Genomic DNA, 22,416 nt, shown 5'->3' with positions numbered 1-22,416 from the left:
GCAGTCGAGCCGCACCAGCGATGAAAACCCCGCAGTCGAGCTGCACCGGGCGATGTTAAGCCCCGCAGCCGAGCTGCACCGGGCGCTGTTAAGCCCCGCAGCCGAGCTGCACCGGGCGATGTTAAGCCCCGCAGCCGAGCTGCACCGGGCACTGTTAAGTCCAGCGGCCAAGCCGCACCGGGATGTAAAGTCCAGCGGCCAAGCCGCACCGGGATGTAAAGTCCAGCGGCCGAGCCGCACCGGGATGTAAAGTCCAGCGGCCGAGCCGCAGCGGGCGATGTTAGGCCCCGCAGCCGAGCCGCACCCAGCGCCGTGAGGAAGAGAAAAGTTCCCCCCACCCCCCCACACCCACCCCCACCCACCCACACCACCACCCCCTCCCACACATACACAACCAAGAAAATATATATAAAAACCATCCCAACACCGACACACAACAAAAAAAAAGACGGTCAGAATCTAAAAGTACAATTGATAGGTGAGGCTAATATATAGCACACAGTTAAAAAAATTAGGATAATATTTAAGAAGAAAAACAAACATACATACTTATTTGTAGCCTCATTAGTACACACAAAATAAATCGCCTACATTTATCACAACTCGTCTTCCTGCCATTCCTCAGCTAATTCACCCTCACAGAACTATCTAACAACGTGAGTGTGCTGTGAACTGGAAATCTAGAAATATTAGGATATTTAAAGAACACATTTGAATGGTATTTATTGTCAGTAATTGTACATCATTTAAATTATTGATATTTATATATATAGTGTTACACTGATGGAATTGATGTGTAATTTTGAAATATTCCAAATAAAGTCCTTCTGCACAAAGAGTTGTAATGTGCCTGCAGTTTACTGTCTGGGGAAATGGTGGAAACCGATACGATAGCAGCATTTAAGAGGCATTACACAGACAAATGAACATAGACAAGGAATGGAGGGATATAGATCATACACTGGCATGTGAACAGCAGGTGAGTAAGAGGATCGCACGGTGGTGTAGTAAGTGGGTGGCATGGTGGCGCGGTGGGAGAGCTGCAACCTTACAGCGCCAGAGACCCCGGTTCGATTCCAACTACGGGTGCTGTCAAGTCAAGTCAACTTTATTTGTCACATACATATACAAGATGTGCAGTGAAATGAAAGTGGCAACGCCTGCGGATTGTGCTAAACTACAAAACAGAATCTAAAAAAAAAATTTAACACACAAAATAAATTAATACGGTAAATTAAATTAGTCCCTGGTGATATGAGAGTTAACAGTCCCGATGGCCTGTGGGAAGAAACTCCGTCTTATCCTCTCTGTTTTCACAGCTTGACAGCGGAGGCGTTTGCCTGACCGTAGCAGCTGGAACAGTCCGTTGCTGGGGTGGTAGGGGTCCCCCATAATGTTGCTGGATCTGCACCTTCTGATGTATAGGTCCTGCAGGGGGGCGAGTGTAGTTCCCATAGTGCGTTCAGCCGAACGCACTACTCTACGCAGAGCCTTCCTGTCCTGGGCAGAGCTGTTCCCAAACCAGACTGTGATGTTTCCGGACAAGATGCTTTCTACAGCCCCACAGTAGAACCATCCTCAGAGGGACTCTGAATTTCCTCAACTGTCTGAGGTGGTAAAGGCGCTGCTTTGCCTTACCCACCAGTGCGGCAATGTGCATTGTCCATGTCAGATCCTCTTTGATGTGGACTCCCAGGTATTTAAAGCTGCTCACCCTATCCACAGTAGACCCATTTATCTCCAGTGGCGTGTACGTCCTTGGATGTTGAGCCCTTCTAAAGTCCACAATCAGCTCCTTAGTTTTTGTAACATTCAAGAGGAGGCTGTTTAGATATACAGCGTGGAAACAGGCCCTTCAGCCCACCGAGTCTGCGCCGCCCAGCGATCCCCGCACATTAACACTATCCTACACACACTAGGGACAATTTACACTTATACCAAGCCAATTAACCAACAAACCTGTACGTCTGGGGGGAAACCGAAGATCTCGGAGAAAACCCACACAGGTCACGGGGAGAACGTACAAACTCCGTGCAGACGGCGCCCGTAATCGGGATCGAACCCGGGTCTCCGGCGCTGTAAGGCAGCAACTCTACCATTGCGCCACCGTGCCACCCTAAACCTTAATAAATTCATGCTAAACATCTCTCGTTTATTGCGCATTTAAAAACTTTCTATGAATTGACCAATAGGTGATTGAGTAGAATTTTTTCTGGAAAGTATGAAAATAAAAGATAAGCACTTAACGAAGAGGGCGGTGTGGCGGCTTGGTGGTAGAGTTGCTGCCTTATAGCACCAGAGACCCGTGTTCGATCCTGGCTACGGGTGCTTGTCTGTTCGGAGTTTGTACGTTCTTCCCTGCATGGGCTTTCTCCAAGAAATTTGGTCTCTTCCCTCACTCTAAAGACGTACAGGTTTGTAGGTGAATTGGCTTGGTATAAAATGCAACCAAAAAAATCCCCACGTGTAGGATATTGTTAATGTGCGGGTATCGCTGGTCGGTGCAGACTCGATGGGCCGACAGGCCTGTTTCCGCACTGTATCTCTAAACTAAACCAAATTGCATAACTCCGGTGCAGATGGATCTGGGCAAATTAGTGCATGATTTGCAAGAGGTTTGTATTGCTAATTAAATGCAGCAAATGCTAGAACACCATGACTTTCCCTAATAACAATACTTAACCAATGATAATTATGTCAAACAACTCAAACATTCACCAGTAGATTTAACAATAATTATTAACTCTTTAGTCACACAATAGGTTAGTTTTACAACTCACAAAACTTATTACTTGACTTCAGATATTATACTTTAGACTTCAGATTGAGACTTTAGAGATCAGGCCCTTTGGCATGTCGACCAGCCATCACCCCCCACACTAACATTATCCTACACATTGGGTACAATTTACACTTTTTGATCAAAGGTAATTAACCTACAAATCTATGTGTCTTTAGAGTGAGGGAGGAAACTGGAGCACCCGGAGAAAACCTGTGCACACGGCAGCCAGCCAACAGTCAGTCGGTTGTCTTTTTCTTTTTTTTTCATTTTAAATGTAATTTTAATTTCAAGTTTTCGTGTAGTCCAGCTTTTTGTGTCTATTTTGTGTGTACCTTGTGTGTTGTGACTGTTGGCAGACCAATTTCCCTCTGGGGATGAATAAAGTTCTATTGTATCGTATCGTATCGTATGTGTATATATACACACACACTGAACCTGTTTTCTCCTCTTGTTATTTTGTTGTTTACAGTGTACTGTGTTTACATGTTCTGTGGTGCTGCTGCAAGTAAGAATTTCATTGTTCTATCTGGGACACATGACAACAAAACACTCTTGACTCTTCACTCTCTTGGAGAGTTCGATGACTCTCTCGTCATTAGTTCCTGTGGTTTGACGGGCGATTCCTACCTCTTTGTTTGCTCAGATTCGAGATGTTTGTCGAAACTTCTTGAGCAATTGCGGCACTTTTTTTGGCTAACAGCAGACAAAAGGAGACTAAGTGCTGGAGTAACTCAGCAGGACAGCAGCATCTCTGGAGAGCATGGAGGGCCCCTTCTTCTGACGGGTCCCGACCTGAAACGTCACCTATCCAGAATGCTGCCTGACCTGATGAGTTACTCCAGCACTTTGTGTCTTTTTTCATTTTATACTGTTTGATTGCAAATTCATACTGGACACTGGAGGAACAGCATCTCATATTCCACTTGGGTAGCTTGCAACCCAACATGATTCTCCAACCCCCCCACCTCGTCTCTCTTTCCAGTGCCCCTCCCCTCACATTTCTCACACTGTCCCAAAAGGTCAGTGTGGGAATGGGAGGGGGAGTTAAAGTGTTTAGCAACCGGGAGATCAGGTAGGTTTAGGCAGACTGAGCGGTGGTGTTGAACAAAACAATCGCCGAGCCTGCGTTTGGTTTTGCTGATATGGCGGAGTCCACACCTGGAACAGCAGATACAATAGACAATAGACAATAGGTGCAGGAGGAGGCCATTCGGCCCTTCGAGCCAGCACTGCCATTCAATGTGATCATGGCTGATCATTCTCAATCAGTACCCCATTCCTGCTTTCTCCCCATACCCCTGACTCCGCTATCCTTAAGAGCTCTATCTAGCTCTCTCTTGAATGTATTCAGAGAATTGGCCTCCACTGCCCTCTGAGGCAGAGAATTCCACAGATTCACAACTATCTGACTGAAAAAGTTTTTCCTCATCTCTGTTCTAAATGGCCTACCCCTTATTCTTAAACTGTGGCCCCTGGTTCTGGACTCCCCCAACATTGGGAACATGTTTCCTGCCTCTAACATGTCCAACCCCTTAATAATCTTATACGTTTCGATAAGATCCCCTCTCATCCTTCTAAACTCCAGTGTATACAAACCTAGTCGCTCCAGTCTTTCAACATATGACAGTCCCTACGCTGCACGCCCTCAATAGCAAGAATATCCTTCCTCAAATTTGGAGACCAAAACTGCACACAGTACTCCAGGTGCGGTCTCACTAGGGCCCTGTACAACTGCAGAAGGACTTCTTTGCTCCTATACTCAACTCCTCTTGTTATGAAGGCCAACATTCTATTGGCTTTCTTCACTGCCTGCTGTACCTGCATGTTTCCTTTCAGTGACTGATGCACTAACACACAGATCACGTTGTACGTTCCCTTTTCCTAACTTGACACCATTCAAATAATAATCTGCCTTCCTATTCTTACCACCAAAGTGGATAACCTCACACTTATCTACATTAAACTGCATCTGCCATGCATCCGCCCACTCACACAAAACCTGTCTAAGTCACCCTGCAACCTCATAGCATCTTCCTCACAGTTCACACTGCCACCTAGCTTTGTATCATCGGGAAGAATATCCTTCCTCAAATTTGGAGACCAAAACTGCACACAGTACTCCAGGTGCGGATGAGGTTGGAGGATTTCAATGTGCATATTGTGCAATAATAAATATATTATTATTATTATTTCACTGCACATTTATGTGTATGTGACAAATAAATTGACTTGACTAGGAGGTGAAAGTGGGGGGGAAGACAGAAGACAATAGACAATAGGTGCAGGAGTAGGCAGGTGTGAGGAATGTGGGGGGAGGGGCGCTGGACAGAGAGACGAGGTGCGGGGCTGCAGATCCCCTCGCAGCCCACCGGGGGGGGGGGGGGGGCAGCAGAGGCGGGTCAATGGGGAGCATCCCATTGGCTGCTGGGTGACGCGTCATGGCCGGACACGCTGCCGATTGGACAAGACGCGGCCTCTGTGATTGGTCCGTCCTGCGGGCAGCGTCTGATTGGCTGTCGGCGTCAACGTCCGGACCAATCGCTGGCGGCTTGGCGGCGGCGGCGGCAAGATGGCGGCGGTGAGCGGGAGGCTGGTGGCGGCGGCACTGGCGCTGGGGTGGCGAGGTGACGGAGCGGCCCCCTCTCTCCCTCCCTTCCCCCTCCCTCTCTCTCCCATTCTCCTCCCCCCCTGTGTCCCCCCCCCCCTGTCTCCCACACCCCCTGTACCCATCATGGACGACTCCCACCCCCTGTGCCCTGACACAGATGTCCCCCCACGCCCTGGGCCCTGTGTGCCCCTATTCAAGCATGTACAATATAATGCTAACACAAAGTCCCAATCTGTGCTGGGAACCCACCAAAGTGTAAAAGAGAAATTTTAAAAGAAAGACGGCACAATAACTGCTGATGCTCAAATAGAGGCAAAAGCAGATTGACAGGCCCTTCAGCCCAATTTGCCCATGCCAACCCAGAAGCATCATCGACACCTCTGCTTTTCCACGTCCCATGATTTGTGGTGGGCCTCCGAAGTTGGTGCTGGGCATAATGCTGTTTGACATGTATCTGTGTTGATGATTTGGATGAGAATGGACAAGGCATAGTCTGCAGTCTCTGGCCTCTCCACCTAGTTGATGATCCTGTCTGCTATTGTTTAAAGAAAGTTTCCCCTTTTCTTGGCCCTTCCACCCCATTACCTTCTGGAAATAGCTATGTTTAGCGTCCCGCTGAGCTTATGCTGACTGCTTGAAAGTTAAGAAACTTGATGGGCAAAATATTTAGCTTCCCAAGCAGTTTGCTAAGTTGAAATGTGCTCTTTGTTGTAAAGGGTGGCTTCCATTCCAAGTTGTCGTGCGTCATGGATCTAAAGCAGTGACCCGCCATCGCAAGCCCATGCACATCATGCGGCAGAAGTTGTTGGCTGTCACGGAATATATCCCTCCAAAGCCTGCCGTCCCAGAGAGATGCATCAAACCTCAGGAGCAACACGTTTATGAGGTGAATACATTTAATGGATCATACATTTAATGGATCATACAGAGTATTATCTGAATGGTGTCAAGTTAGGAACAGGGGAACTACAACGAGATCTGGTGCATCAGTCACTGAAAGGAAGCATGCAGGTACAGCAGGCAGTGAAGAAAGCCAATGGAATGTTGGCCTTCATATCAAGAGGAGTTGAGTATAGGAGCAAAGAGGTCCTGCAGTTGTACAGGGCCATAGTGAGACCGCACCTGGAATACTGTGTGCAGTTTTGGTCTCCAAATTTGAGGAAGGATATTCTTGCTATTGAGGGCGTGCAGCGTAGGTTTACTAGGTTAATTCCCGGAATGGCGGGACTATCATATGTTGAAAGACTGGAGCGACTAGGCTTGTATACACTGGAATTTAGAAGGATGAGAGGAGATCTTATTGAAAAGTATAAGATTATTAAGGGGTTGGACACGTTAGAGGCAGGAAACATGTTCCCAATGTTGGGGGAGTCCAGAACAAGGGGCCACAGTTTAAGAATAAGGGGTAGGGCATTTAGAACTGAGATGAGGAAAAACTTTTTCAGTCAGAGAGTTGTGAATCAGTGGAATTCTCTGCCTCAGAAGGCAGTGGAGGCCAATTCTCTGAATGCATTCAAGAGAGAGCTGGAAAGAGATCTTAAGGATAGCGGAGTCAGGGGGTATGGGGAGAAGGCAGGAACGGGGTACTGATTGAGAATGATCAGCCATGATCACATTGAATGGCGGTGCTGGCTCGAAGGGCGGAATGGCCTCCTCCTGCACCTATTGTCTATTGTCTATTGCTTTATTTAACAAGGATAGTGCTAGTTTGCAGGGTTCACTTGTCAGCATGGACTCGGAGGGCCGAAGGGCATGTTTCCTCGCTGTGTCTCTAAACTAAACTAAAATTGGATTGTATACAAATACAACTAGCATTTCAATGCCAGTGTTGATGAATAATTATCACTGAAGAAGGGTCTCCACCCGAAACGTCACCCATTCCTTCTCTCCTGAGATGCTGCCTGACCCGCTGAGTTACTCCAGCTTTTTGTGATACCTTCGATTTGGACCAGCATTTGCAGTTATTTTCCTACAATAATTACCACTAGTCAATTACACTCACAATCACTCGCCTCATCTCACTCATTTTTAGTGAATGTTACAGGGAGAATAATAATAAATGAAATGTATTTCAAACTACTAGCCTTTCTATTAGACTAGGCTTATACTCGCTGGAATTTAGAAGACTGAGGGGGGATCTTATAGAAACGTATAAAATTCTCAAGGGGTTGGAGAGGCTAGATGCGGGAAGATTGTTCCCGATGTTGGGGAAGTCCAGAACCAGGGGTCACAGCTTAAGGATAAGGGGGAAGTCTTTTAGGACCGAGATGAGAAAACATTTCTTCACACAGAGAGTGGTGAGTCTGTGGAATTCTCTGCCACAGAAGGTAGTTGAAGCCAGTTCATTGGCTATATTTAAGAGGGAGCTACATGTGGCCCTTGTGGCTAAAGGGATCAGGGGGTATGGAGAGAAGGCAGGTACAGGTTACTGAGCTGGATGATCAGCCATGATCATATTAAATGGCGGTGCAGGCTCGAAGGGCCGAATGGCCTACTCCTGCACCTATTTTCTATGTTTCTATGTTTCTACTGATTCCACTTTTAAACTACTGAAATTATACTGATTCCATTGAGAAAATGCTGCAGTTGTTATGTAGGAGCAGGTTAACACTGACAACAGCTTCCTTATCTCTGCATTTTACTGTGAATGAACAGCTGCCAAAAAGTGCTATGTTTCAGAGAACAATGATGGTGAAAGCTAATGTAATCAACCTTTGATCAACTGCTGATTACTTGCAATAGGATCGGTCTCTGCTGTTCGTATAGTAGCATTTTTGCTGTTACTTTAGTCAATGCAATGTGACAGTGTACAATAGTAATTGTATAAATTTCTCTTCCAGCCATCTATCTTGGATAAACTGATACGGCGAGATGTGGAAATTACATTCCAAGAGAATAAAATGATAGCAGTTTTCCAGGACAACTCCATCAATTCGGGGGACCTGAGGCTTCTTCGACATCGATTAATGAAACACGATATTCGCATGAAATTTTTCCCAAATCGGGTCTGTGTAATATTTATCATTCTGTTACTGAAGATATTAGTGCGGTATACTGGCGCACCCGGTAGAGCTGCTGCCTTACAACGCCAGAGACCCGGGTGCGATCCTGACCTCGGGTGCTGTCTGTGTGGAGTTTGCACGCTCTCCTTGTGACCGCATGGGTTTTCTCCAGATGCTCTGGTTTACTTTCAAATCCCAAAGATGTGCGGGTTTATGGATTAATTGGTCTCTGTAAATTGCCTCTGGTGTGTAGGGAGTGGATGAGAATGTGGAATGAGGTAGAACTAGTGTGAATCGGTGATCAATGGACAATGTGCACTCGGTGGGCAAAGCGCATGTTTCCATGCTGCATCTAAACATTCATTTAGTTGCTCCTAAATAGTAATACTTGTTTGCCAGGACCCTTATTGAAAATTTACCCGAAGATTCCTCCTTAATATACTTCCTCACTCCTCCAGAAAGTATCAGCTCTTGGAGGATACAGAACTCTCCACTATTTTGCCAGATTGGAAGTTATCCATTTGCAAACCTATTTCGTGGTCTGGGCTGAAAGTCACTCCTGCAGAAGGGTGAAGACTGTGCTAATCCCATCTGTGGTTGTAGCCTCAGTTTCTGAAGAAATGTATTTAAAGAGTTCATGGGACATTGCTTCTGGCACTGTACCCATTGAGAAAATAAGTTTAGTTTTAGTTTAGTTTATTAATGCCATATGTGTCGAGGTACAGTGAAAAGATTTTTTGTTGCGGGTTATCCAGTCAGCAAAAAGGCTATAACATGATTACAATCAAGCTGCCCCCAGTGTACAGATACAGGATGAAGGGTTATAACATTTAGTGCAAGATAAAGTCCAGTAAAGTCCGATTAATGATCGTTTCAAGGTCATCAATGAGCTGGATGGGAGGTCAGGACTGCTCTCTAGTCGATGAGAGGACGGTTCAGTTGCCTGATAACAGCTGGGAAGAAACTGTCCCTGAATCTGGAGGTGTGCGTTTTCAAACTTCTGTGCCGCTTGCCTGATGGGCGAGGGGTGGAGAGGGAATGACCGGGGGTGTGTCTCATCCTTGATTATTCTGCTGGCCTTGCCGAGGCAGCGTGAAGTCTGGATGGAGTCAATGGTGATAGGTGATTGCTGAGAGAATGTGCAAACTCCACACAGACAGCATGTGGATCAGGATTGAACCTGGTCACTGGAGCTAGGAAGCAGCAGTTCTACTTGTTACGGTGCTACAAACGTAAAGTACGAGCAAAATGTACAGTGCTTAAATATCACAAACCTATTATAAATGTAATTCTTCTTTATGGCATCGATCAAGTTTACATCTTATTTTACCTCCAACTATTTCTGTCACAGGTTATGCGATTATATCTGGCAGACACCAAGTACAAGAACCTGTTGCCTTTGTTTATCGGTCGCAATATCATTTTTGTCAGTAAGGAGCCCAAAACAAAAGAGATGCTTCATATTGTACGCAGTTCAACTCAGATCAGCTTACTGGGTAAGAGCAGAGCAGGTCCAGAGATGGACACAGTCCTGAAGCTCTTGCTTTTATTATTTGTTATTTATGAATTGTGAATGATCCATAAAGTTAATTTCACATGTTTCATTATATCGCATGATTAGTTTAGTTTAGAGATACAGCATGGAAACAGGCCATTCGGCCCAGCGATCCCCGCACATTAACACTATCCTACACACATTGGGGGCAATGTACACTTATACCAAGCCTATTAACCGACAAACCTGTACGTCTTTGGAGTGTGGGGGGAAATCGAAGTTCTCGGGGAAAATGTACAAAGGACCATACAGACAGCACCCATAGCTGGGATTGAACCTGGGTCTCTGGCGCTGTAAGGCAACAGTTCTACAACCATGCCACCCAGTTCCCTATTACAAGGCTCTGCTCTTCACAACAGAAAATGATGTTGGATTCAAGCTTCGCCGTTGTAAATTACATGCTTGTTAAAATGCGTATAATTGTAGAACCTAATTTGAGGAAGGACATTCTTGCCATTGAGGGAGTACAGCGTAGGATCACAAGTTTAATTCCTGGGATGGTGGGACTCATGTGATGAAAGAATGGGTCGACTGGGCTTGTATTCACTGGAATTTAGAAGGATGAGAGGAGATCTTATAGAAACATATAAAATTATTAAGGGATTGGAAACGCTAGATGCAGGAAACATGTTTATCATATCATATCATATATATACAGCCGGAAACAGGCCTTTTCGGCCCACCAAGTCCGTGCCGCCCAGCGATCCCCGCACATTAACACTATCCTACACCCACTAGGGACAATTTTTTACATTTACCCAGCCAATTAACCTACAAACCTGTACGTCTTTGGAGTGTGGGAGGAAACCGAAGATCTCGGAGAAAACCCACGCAGGTCACGGGGAGAACGTACAAACTCCTTACAGTGCAGCACCCGTAGTCAGGATCGAACCTGAGTCTGAGTCTCCGACGCTGCATTCGCTGTAAAGCAGCAACTCTACCGGTTGAGGGAGTCCAGAACCAGGGGCCACAGTTTAAGAATAAGGGGTAGGCCATTTAGAACTGAAATGAGGAAACACGTTTTCACACAGAGTTGTGAATTTGTGGAATTCTCTGCCACAGAAGGCAGTGGAGGCTGATTCACTGGATGCATTCAAAAGAGAGTTAGATAGAGCTCTTAGGGCTAGCGGAATCAAGGGATATGGGGAGAAAGCAGGAACGGGGTACTGATTGTGGATGATCAGCCATGATCACATTGAATGGCGGTGCTGGCTCGATGGGCTGATTGGCCTCCTCCTGCACCTATTGTCTATGTTTCTAATCCAAATTACCTTAAGGACCAATGACTTTCATGGAAAACGTCAGCAATTGTTGATGATTTCAGCTACTTTTGTTTTCGTGTTTTATCCTGACTGCTCTTGCCTGTCAAGGTAGAAAGTGCATTTGAAGGTTTACATTGATTTTGTGTTTGGCTTCCTGATCAACTTCTCTATTGCATCTATAGTCTGGAATCAATATTTAATTGACTGCTGAAGCCTTGTCTTTGAAATACACTCCTCAGAGAACAAAGCAGTTGGTAGTAATTTATTCAAATGTAGATGAGGCATGGCACATCAAAAGATGTTGGGATACTGTGTGCAATTTGTTTGTGACAAGACAGATAAGTGAAGCATGTTTGAGCGAAATGTGGTGCCTTTGAAATTTGGATTACGTCCATGCTTGTGATCCTAGAACATCTTGTTCTTGGAATTCTCCTAATTTTCAAATCCATTCTTGGCTTCACTCCTTCCCATTTCCGTAACTCTTTCCAATCTGATGAGATCTCTGTAATCTTCCAAAATCCAGTCACTTTGCCACCCCTAATTAGAAATTATTAACAACTTTGCCTTTGACTGCTGCAACTGCATTCTCGGCATTCCTCTCCTTGCACCTCATTATTTCCTTCCTTTAAGACCTTAAAACTCAACTGTTTATGAAGTTCTTGATCACACTTTGCTGTCTTCCACTGTGACCTTGTATCAAGTTTTGTGGTGGAATATACTTTTTTTAGCACATTGTGATGTTTGATTTATTTGATTAGTTTAATTTAGAGATACAGCGCGGAAACAGGTTCTTCTTTCACCGAGTCTGCGCTGACCGGCGATCCCCGCACACTAGCACTATCCTATAGACAAGGGGCTATTTACAATCTTTATCGTAGCCGATTAACCTACAAACCTGGAGTGTGGCAGGAAACCGGAGCACCCAGGGAAAACCCACATGGTCACGGGGAGAACGTACAAACTCCGTACAGACAGCACCTACAGTCAGGATTGAACCCGCGTTTCTGGCGCTGTAAGGTCGCAACTCTGCCACTGTGCCACCTCATCATTATGATAATACACTGGAATTTAGAAGGATGAGAGGAGATCTTATCGAAACGTATAAGATTATTAAGGGGTTGGACACGTTAGAGGCAGGAAACATGTTCCCAATGTTGGGGGAGTCCAGAACAAGGGGCCACAGGTTAAGAATAAGGGGTAGGCCATTTAGAACTGAGATGAGGAAAAACTTTTGCAGTCAGATAGTTGTGAATCTATGGAATTCTCTGCCTCAGAAGGCAGTGGAGACGAATTCTCTAAATGCATTCAAGAGAGAGCTGGATAGAGCTCTTAAGGATAGCGGAGTCAGGGGGTATGGGGAGAAGGCACGAACGGGGTACTGATTGAGAATGATCAGCCATGATCACGTTGAATGGCGGTGCTGGCTCGAAGGGCCGAATGGCCTCCTCCTGCACCTATTGTCTATTGTCTATAAATACATGTTTTCTTGTTTGTCCTCATGTTTTCTGTCTCCGTTGTAAATGTGCAGCAATCCATCTCTATCATAAAACCATTGCAATGTCAGGATCTGGAGGACATTAACGTTCATGCCTGGTGATTGCACTGTCTGGTTCCTCCGCAGGTGCTTACATTGAAGATGCCCTCTTCAGTAGACAGGGAGTGGTGAATTATTCCAGGCTGCCGGGAATGCAGGTGATCCGTGGGGAGGTAGTAAGTGGGCTGACTCAGATGTCCTCTCAGACATGCCAGCTGCTGAACAGTGGCCCTGCGCTTCTCACTAACTTACTGGGGCAATACTTGAAACAGCAGAGTGAGACTGTCACGGGACAGAAAGAGTCTGCAAAGGTGGAGCAGAAGGAAACACAGGAAAGCCAAGGATCTTCGTGCACCCAGAACATTAGGACAAAAAGCTAAGTTTGAATCTCAAAGTTCTAATACATAATAAATGTTAAATATTAGGGACGATCTTCCATCTGCATATGTTCAGTTTGTAGAGTTCAAACGTGGATTGAAGCAGAAATAAAGTACAAATATGTCTATTTACACTCAGATGTAGAGGACTTATTGGCAGATGCAACCAAAGATACTAGAGGAACAAGATGGACCACTCCGTTGAAATCGCCTATATGGAAGTGTGGTACGCAAAGGAGCATAACGTCTGCCATTTTAGTAAGCAAAACCCCCCGTTCGCTATGCCTCTCGCAGTGTAATCAGTGTTTTGGGGGAACAGTATGTGTGATGATACCATTAAAATGCAGAATATATCTCATCTATCAACTCACAGATTTTTGTTATTTTTCTTTTTAAATGTTTCTGCAAGTTTCTGCCAACTAAAATGGCGCCGTGACATACTACGGTTTTTAAGGTCGAGTGGTCTATCTTGCTCTGCTCTGTTATTTTTGGATGCAACAGTCTTGTGGCTCCAATCTTTTAAATAGCCTTCTGTATCACTGTAAACGGCCTCATCTTTTGCATGGTGACAAATGAATGCAAATATATGAATATTCAGATAATTATACCATAACCATTTACACCAAATGTGTATGCCCCCTTTGCGGGGATAATTTAATCAGTTATATATTCCAGTTCAGTAAGGACCAATTGTGAAATTTGGCCCAATGTTTGATTGAACATAGAACAGTGCAGCACAGGAAAAGGCCCTTCGGCTCAGTGACAATGCGAATATGAAGCAAAAACAAACTCTTATCTGCCTGCATGTAATCCATATTCTGCCATTCCCTACATATCGCTGGGCCTAGCCAAAGACTCTTAAATCCCATTGTCGTATCTGCTTCCACCATTATCCCAGGAAGTGCATTCTAGGCATTGTGTAAAAAAAAACTTGTCCCACGCATCTCCTTTAAACTTTCCCTCTTACCTTAAAGCTATGCCTTCTAGTATTTTCTAGTTTCACCCTAGGAAAATGGTTCTGACTGTCTACCCTATCTATGCCCTCATAATTTTATATACTTTTAGCTTTCCCCGCAACCTCCGGTATTCCAGAGAAAAGAATCCAAGTCTGTCCAACCTCTCCAGAAGCTAATATCCCCGAATCCATGCATCATTCTGGTAAATCCCTTCTGCCCCCTTTCCAAAGCCGCCACATCCCGCCACTAATGGGATGACCAGAATTGCTCACAATACTCCAAAGGCGGCCTAACCAAAGTCCTTTAAAACTGCAACGTGACTTCCTGATTCTAATACTCAATGCCCTGACCAATAATAAGCATAGCATATACCTTTTTACCAGGCTATCGACTTGTGTTGCCACTATCAGGGAGTTACGAACTTGGATCCCAAGATCCCTTTTGACATCAATGCTGTTAAGGGTCTTGCCCTTAATTGTATATTTTCCCCTTGCATTCATCCAAAAGTGCAACACCTCGCACTTGCTCGGGTTAAATTCCATCTGCCCATTCTCAATCCACATATCTATATCCCACTGAAAACCTTGACAGTGCGCAAAGCCACCGATCTTGGTGTCCCCTGCAGACTTACCAACCCGTCTGCGATTGATTAATGACTCAGAGTGGAGGCTACAAATTAAAAAACAAGGCTGGATATGCGAAAGAGTTGGAAATGTACATCAACATTTGAACCTGGAAACCACATTAATTTTTCTCAAGGAATATTCCATAATTTTGGAGTTTATGTTTGTGTTGCCATCCGGTGTTTTCTGTTTTATTATTTTATTTATGATCCAATGGACATTAGTGAACAGTCTGCCATAAACTGGTTATGTAAATGTATTGTTCTACACTGTTGGAATAAAGTGTGAAACCTCGTGAACCATATTAAATATCTTGTAGGCTGTGATTGTGTTTCAGGATCGGCGGTATAAATTGACTGACAGAGTTTTGGTAATTGACTTTGGTAATGAACATGTTTAAAATACTTTGCAAAAGAACTAATAGTGCACTTCAGAGAGAAAGATTCGCTTAAGTACAAATGTAGAGCAGTCTATTTTGTGCATTGGTTTTGCCAATCAAAATATTGGGTGGATGTTTGATTCCTTTTTGTGCCGTGTTTGATCATAAGTTCTAGGAGCAGAATTTGGCCATTTGGCCCATCAAGTCTACTCTGCTGATCTATCTTTCCCTCTCAACCCCATTCTCCTGCCTTTGCCCCATAACCCCTGACTCATTAAGAATCTGATGTTGAAGCAAGTGTAAACCAGCATCTGCAGTTCCTTCTTAAACACTGTATTTGATGCTGTGCTGTAATTAGCTCAAATTCTAAACCCACTCTCCTCCATCTCGCATTTCCTTTCTCTAGAGAGAGGGTAAGTGAGGCATGCTATAGTTTCTGTGGTTATTATTATCCAGACTCTCCAGAATATGCAGGTGGACATTGAATCAAAGCAATGATTTTCTGCTTTGCTTATATAACAATAATGGGAAAGCAATGTGAAGCTTCAGGGTCTGTGCAGCTGCATCACGGGGTGATTCAATGCCCTGGGGCAGTGCAGGAGGAAATAAATAGACAAATCACTCCTTAAAAGTAGACACGAGGAACTGCAGGCACTGGTTTACAACAAAAAAAAGACACAAAGTGCTGGAGTAACTCAGCGGGACTTAATCTCTACAGTCTAAAGTAAAGTCCAAACTAAGCTACAAATTGCACTCGGGGCCTTGGGCATAACTTTGTTTTCGTACTATATTGTTATTTTATAAATTGAACAATTTTTTGTTGTTTGTTGTGTTGACTGTTGAGGACTGTGTTTACAAACCTGTTATGCCGCTGCTGCAAGTAAGGATTTAATCGTTCTATTGCGGGACATATGATAATAAGGGGGGATCTTATAGAAACATATAAAATTCTTAAGGGGTTGGAGAGGCTAGATGCGGGAAGATTGTTCCCGATGTTGGGGGAGTCCAGAACCAGGGGTCACAGTTTAAGGATAAGGGGGAAGTCTTTTAGGACCGAGATGAGAAAACATTTCTTCACACAGAGTGGTGAGTCTGTGGAATTCTCTGCCACAGAAGGTAGTTGAGGCCAGTTCATTGGCTATATTTAAGAGGGAGTTAGATGTGGCCCTTTTTGCTAGAGGGATCAGGGGGTATGGAGAGAAGGCAGGTACAGGCTACTGAGCTGAATGATCAGCCATGATCATATTGAATGGCGGTGCAGGCTCGAAGGGCCGAATGGCCTACTCCTGCACCTATTTTCTATGTTTCTATGTTTCTAAAACACTCTTGACTCTCTTGGTTTTAGTTGGCCTTCCAGCTTCCAGCCAGGGTCATAAGTGATAGGAGCAGAATTGGATCATTTGGCCCGTCAAGTCTACTCCGGCATTCAATCATGGCTGATCTATCTCTCCCTCCTCACTCCATTCTCCTTCCATCTCCCCATAACCTCTGACACCCATTCTAAAACAAGTTCCACTTTTGTTCCACTGCTGAGCAAACTGCCAAGGAATGCTGGAAATCTGAAATGAAACAGAAAATGCTAGGAATGCTTCACAGATCAAGCAGAGTTAATAATTTAAGTCATTGGTATTTCCAGCTGCATTTGAACTTGTATCTTGGAGAGAAAGATGTTATTGATAAATTATGCCAAAAGTTAGATTCCTGAATGAAATCATAATTTATTTGCTATTGTTCTTCAGGGCATGGTAGTGAGTCACAGGAATTTTGATTTGCGAATTCCAAATTTATTTCTCCATGAGTCAGTTCTGACATGTGTTGCACAATTTTAATTTAGGGATTCTTAATGAAGGGCGGCACGGTGGCGCAACGGTGGAGTTGCTGCCTTACAGCGAATGCAGCGCCGGAGACTCAGGTTCGATCCTGACTACGGGTGCTGTACTGTAAGGGGTTTGTACGTTCTCCCCGTGACCTGCGTGGGTTTTCTCCGAGATCTTCGGTTTCCTCCCACACTCCAAAGACGTACAGGTATGTAGGTTAATTGACTGGGTAAAATGTAAAAAATTGTCCCTAGTGTGTGTAGGATAGTGTTAATGTGCGGGGATCGCTAGGCGGTGCGGACTTGGTGGGCCGAAAAGGCCTGTTTCCGCGCTGTATCTGAAATATGAAATATGAAAAATAATATGAAACTGGTGGGGATATGGTGTTTCATCCAAGAAACCACAGTTAACGTGAAACAAATCATGTTTGCAAAGTAGTTAACATTCTTGTTTGAGTTAGCACAATATAAATTTCATCTTCACTTCAGGACAAAACCTAGGCTCTACACTTAAAGTGCCAAGGGAAATGAGACAAGGTGAAAAACATGTGGAAACAAAGAAGTGCAGGTGTAGGTTGAGTTACTCCAGCACTTTGTTTCTATACCAAAGATAGATACAAAGTGCTGGAGTAACTCAAGCATCTCTGGAGAAAAAGGATGGGTGACGTTTCGGGTCGTGACGTTTCGGGTCGGGACCTTCCTACACATTTCAGCTCTTACTTTTCAGGCTTTGTCTTGCCCCCACCCCTTTCCCTGCTTTCATCCCCCTTCGACAATTAGCTTGAAGGAGGATCCCGATCTGAAACGTCGCCTAACTAAGAGCTGTCTAAGTGCTCTCTAAGTTCTTCAGTCTGAAGAAGGGGCCCGACCCGAAACATCACCCATCCTTTTTCGCCAAAGATGCTGCCTGACCTGCCGAGTTACTCCATCACTTTGTGTCCATCTTTGAAAAAAAAAAAATGGTTTCTTCAGCTCATTTCACAAGGAATTTATAAAATGAATGTTATGCTTGATAGAGCACTGAAAACGACCATCAAGTCTACTTTATTTCTCACATACACATACAAGATGTGCAGTGAAATAAAAGTGGCAATGCCTGCGGATTGTGCTAAAACTACAAACAGAATAGAATTTTTTTTAGAAAAGACACTACACAAAAAATAAAATTAATACAGTAAATTAGTCCCTGGTGATATAAGAGTTAACAGTCCTGATGGCCTGTGGGAAGAAACTACGTCTCATCCTCTCTGTTTTCACAGTGTGACAGCGGAGGTGTTTGCCTGACCGTAGAAGCTGGAACAGACCGTTGCTGGGGTGGTAGGGGTCCCCCATAATGTTGCTGGCTCTGGATCTGTACCTCCTGATGTATAGGTCCTGCAGGGGGGCGAGTGTAGTTCCCATAGTGCGTTCAGCCAAACGCACTACACTCCGCAGAGCCTTCCTTTCCTGGGCAGAGCTGTTCCCAAACCAGATTGAGATGTTGCTGGACAAGATGCTTTCTACAGCCCCAGAGTAGAAGCACTGAAGGATCCTCAGAGAAACTCTGAATTTCCTCAGCTGTCTGAGGTGGTAAAGGCGCTGCCTTGCCTTACTCACCAGTGCGGCAATGTGTGTTGTCCATGTCAGATCCTCTGTGATGTGGACTCCCAGGTATTTAAAGCTGCTCACCCTATCCACAGTAATCCCATTTATCTCCAGTGGCGTGTACGTCCTCGGATGTCGAGCCTTTCTAAAGTCCACAATCAGCTCCTTAGTTTTTGTGACATTGTGACATCACCGATGTTCGAGAGGGACTGAAAACTATTTTTCATCTTGTTTCCCGTTACTCAGCAACCCCTCTCAACTACTTCCAGGCAGACAAAAGCTGAGGGAAGCTGAGTTGAGCAGACTTGGTTGAAAACTCCAGAGAACCGTTTTAGATGACTAAATATTTGTCATCACAAAAAGATTGCAAGAAGTGGACTGTTCAAGAACAGCTCGTCCCCATCAACTGTCAGGATCTTGAACCACACTGCACAACCCTACCTCAGTACTGATGAACTGCAGATCTAATAAAGGTCACACTACATACTTTGGTTTGCCCTATTATGGTCGGGTTACCGAGCATTACTAATAATTTATTGCATCTGTGTTCTGGGCCCAGTAGCAGAACTGCAATTACTCATTACAATCGCTCCACTCTATCAAACCTCTACTCCAACAGCAGCATTTCTTACTTTAACTTTGCAGACTTTTCTGGACCGTTATCTTGCACTATCCATCATTCCCTTTATCCCGCATCTGTACACTGTAGACGGCTCAATTGAAATCATGGGTCGTCTTCCTGCTGTCTAGATGGCATGCAACCAAAAGCTTTTCCCTGTAAGAAGGAACAAAGTAGAGGAAGAGAGGAAACTAGCTCTGCCAGTTGTAAGAACTAATGTACGTGTGTACTTCGGACTTTTGAATTTAATAATATTATTGGAGCTTGAGAGTATGTAATGGTGTCCATAAGTCGAATCTCCTAAGCCCAAGTATCTTGTGCCATTACCTCCAATGCTACAGGTGTTTTTGAGGTGCTCGGTTGAATTTTGGTTAGAAGTCAAAATACAAAGAGCTGGAAGAACTCACCAGGTCCAGCAGCAGTAGTAGAGGGAATGGACGTGCGACATTTCAGTTCGGAATCCTTCTTCAGGCTGATCCATTCCTTTACAGGTTCGCCTGACCCGCCTAGTTCCTCTTGCACATTTTGCTCAGGGTACAGTTCCCTGGGAGTCCTAATATAAATACTGGTTCTCCTCTATCCACCCTGGTCGTAACTTGCTCAAATGCCGTGACACAGTGAAGTAACTGGTGGAGCTACTGGCTCGAAACGAACTTAGGAAGCTCTCTGTGTGGAATTTGCATGTTCTCCCTGTGACTCTGTACGTTTCTTCTGGGTGCTCCGGTTTCCTCCCACATCCCAAATAGATGCGGGTACTGTCAGTTAATTGGCCTCTGTAAAATTCCCCCTAATGTGTACGAAGTTCAGTTTAGTTTATTGCAGTTTAGTGCAAGAGAAAGTGGGACAACATAGAACTAATAATGTGCAAGAAGGAACTGCAGATGCTGGTTTAAACCAAAGATGGATACAAAAAGCTGGAGAAACTCAGTGGGCCAGACAGCATCTCTGGAGAGAAGGAATGGGTGAACATTTCGGGTCGAGACCCTTCTTCAAAAGGGCAATCAATGGTCGGTGTGGATTTGGTGGGTCTGAAATCCATGCCGTATCTCTAAAATAAATCATTCTAATAATTTTATCAGAGTTCCCTTTCAATAATCTTTCTGGCCCTGCTTGATTAGATTATGGTTTTCCAAAATGCATTGCCATTAACAATTGATAATTATTTTTAGATTTTATGGGGATTTATCTCAGATGACCTTTCCGATGACCTTCATCAGAAAAGCATCAACATGGGATGTCAACTCTCTTCACTGATGCTGCTTGACCTGCTGAGTGCTTCCTGCATGTCTTGTTTTCCTTTCAGGTTTCCACCCCGCTTTAGTCATTACCCTTTGTGTTTAATTTAGCGCACAGGCTGGTTGTTCCTATTCATATCCTCCAGCTTTGGTTGATTATATCAGCCTAATCCGTTTCCTCTGTTGGCTCCAACAACATGTGCTTATTTCCACTGACACGCGGCCAATGGCTATCATTCAGACATCGCTACATTCTCATTGGTTCTGCTATGTATCCTTCGGTTGACGTGTCCCCATTGGCTCCCGCCCATGGCCTGCTACATGTAACCAACATTCCCATTGGCTGCTACATGTAACCGTCATTCCCATTGGCTGCTACATGTAACCAACATTCCCATTGGCTGCTACATGTAACCTCATTCCCATTGGCTGCTACATGTAACCAACATTCCCATTGGTTGCTGCATGTAACCAACATTCCCATTGGCTGCTACATGTAACCAACATTCCCATTGGCTGCTACATGTAACCAACATTCCCATTGGCTGCTACATGTAACCAACATTCCCATTGGCTGCTACATGTAACCATCATTCCCATTGGCTGCTACATGTAACCAACATTCCCATTGGCTGTAGCATGTATCTTCCTTGTTGCTTGTAGCAGGTAGCCCAGACTCCCATTGGCTTTGATATCTATTGCATTTTACGTTAGCCGATTGGACCTTGGAAAGGGGGTGGGGTGAGCCTGACTGACGGGACGCGGGGGGAGGGGGGGGGGGGGGGGGGGGGTTATAATCATCATTGACACCAAGTGTGCAGGAAGGAACTGCAGACGCTGGTTCTGAAGTGGAATAGGAATACTTTATTGTCACATGTGACTCGGCAGAGTGAGATTCTTTGCTTGCATACACAGTGGAGCCAAATAGCAGCCACCTAAGGCACTGACAAAGTTACAAAGCACGCCGACTCCTCCTTTTGTGTGTGTGTCCCCAACAGTTGCCCCACGCAATTTATTGCATCGTATGGGAGGCGCATTCCCAATCTCGTTGTACCCCTGTACAATGACAATAAAGATGTATCGTATCCTGATTCTCATTCTGATTCACCTGCAGTTGCTTCCTGCACAAACAGACACCTTCATGTCTGAAGAAGGGTCTCGACCCGAAACGTCACCCATTCCTTCTCTCCCGAGATGCTGCCTGACCCGCTGAGTTACTCCAGCATTTTGTGAATAAATCCTTCATGTCTGTCTTGAGCCCAGATTGGGGGGGCGGGGTTTCTGTCGGGTAGGCGTGTCTTGCTGGGCGGGTGATTGACGGGCGCGGCTGGACGCGGACGCGGAAGAGGCGAGGGGGGCTGCTGCAGGGACTGAGCGCTGTTGTTGCCGCCGCCGCTGGGACACGGGGAACACACACACACCCAGCTACCCCCCCCCCCCCCCCTTCACTCTGCACCTGGGGGAGGGGTCTGCACAGAGTGTGGGGGACACCCTGCCCTTGCCCCTGCCCCTGCCCCTGCCCCGGCCGGGCTGTCCCGGGAGCCGGGTCCCAGCTGCAGCTTTGACCCACTTGCATCTGGAGCCTGGAGCCGCTGTCCCGGGATTCTGTTGCGTTTCCAGCGCCCGGAGCCCGTGAGTTTCCACCTTTATCTGGGTCTGGGGGATGTTTAGCTTCTGTGGGCAAGGTCAGAGAGGGCTGGCCGCAGTTGGGAAGGGGGGGGGGGGGGAGAGAAATGGGGGGGGAGGGAGAGAAATGGGGGGGGGGGGGAGAGAGAAATGGGGGGAGAGAAAGGGGGGAGGGGAGAGAAAGTGGGGGGGAAGAGAAAGTGGGGGGGAGAGCGTGGGGGGAGAGAGAAAGGGGGGAAGAAGGGGGGGGAAGGGGAAGGGTCTACATTGAGGAGTTGCTTTCTCACACACCCCACGCGCGCACATACACACCCCACGCGCGCACACACACACACACACACACACACCCCACACACACACACACACACCCCGCACACACACACACCCCACACACACTCCCCACACACTCCCCACACACACTCCCCACATACACACACCCCACACACACACACACACAC

At 45.6% G+C, this 22,416-nt stretch overlaps 2 protein-coding genes across 3 annotated transcripts in view; both read left to right on the top strand.

Annotated features, from left to right (window-relative positions):
- The first annotated feature begins 5,334 nt into the window (after positions 1-5,334).
- Positions 5,335-14,993, top strand: mrpl10 (mitochondrial ribosomal protein L10). The gene is made up of 5 exons (XM_078424775.1): positions 5,335-5,406; positions 6,107-6,276; positions 8,231-8,395; positions 9,744-9,888; positions 12,831-14,993. Exons 1-5 carry the CDS (start codon positions 5,352-5,354, stop codon positions 13,121-13,123), a joined length of 828 nt encoding a protein of 275 aa, XP_078280901.1. The 5' UTR covers positions 5,335-5,351; the 3' UTR covers positions 13,124-14,993.
- The window catches only part of LOC144607733 (oxysterol-binding protein-related protein 7-like), an 88,858-nt gene continuing 79,729 nt past the window's right edge, over positions 13,288-22,416 (top strand). The window contains exon 1 of one of the 2 annotated variants that reach the window (XM_078424773.1): positions 13,288-13,378. The gene's annotated coding sequence lies outside the window, so the exon portion shown is untranslated. Of the gene's footprint in view, positions 13,379-21,791; positions 21,965-22,416 lie in introns of those variants that run through there. The other variant, XM_078424774.1, reaches the window with a different exon arrangement.

The sequence above is a fragment of the Rhinoraja longicauda genome, chromosome 29 (assembly GCF_053455715.1).
Source record: "Rhinoraja longicauda isolate Sanriku21f chromosome 29, sRhiLon1.1, whole genome shotgun sequence".
Taxonomy (NCBI): domain Eukaryota; kingdom Metazoa; phylum Chordata; class Chondrichthyes; order Rajiformes; family Arhynchobatidae; genus Rhinoraja; species Rhinoraja longicauda.
The sequence above is the reverse complement of the archived record's forward strand: the minus strand, read 5'-3'. Positions and strand labels throughout refer to the sequence as shown.

Bases quoted from the DNA above. Each gene is read 5' to 3' on its own strand.
- mrpl10 (XM_078424775.1), top strand. From the start codon at position 5,352: ATGGCGGCGGTGAGCGGGAGGCTGGTGGCGGCGGCACTGGCGCTGGGG. The intron at 6,277-8,230 runs GTGAATACATTT...TTTCTCTTCCAG, and splicing joins AGGAGCAACACGTTTATGAG to CCATCTATCTTGGATAAACT. The intron at 9,889-12,830 runs GTAAGAGCAGAG...GTTCCTCCGCAG, and splicing joins AACTCAGATCAGCTTACTGG to GTGCTTACATTGAAGATGCC.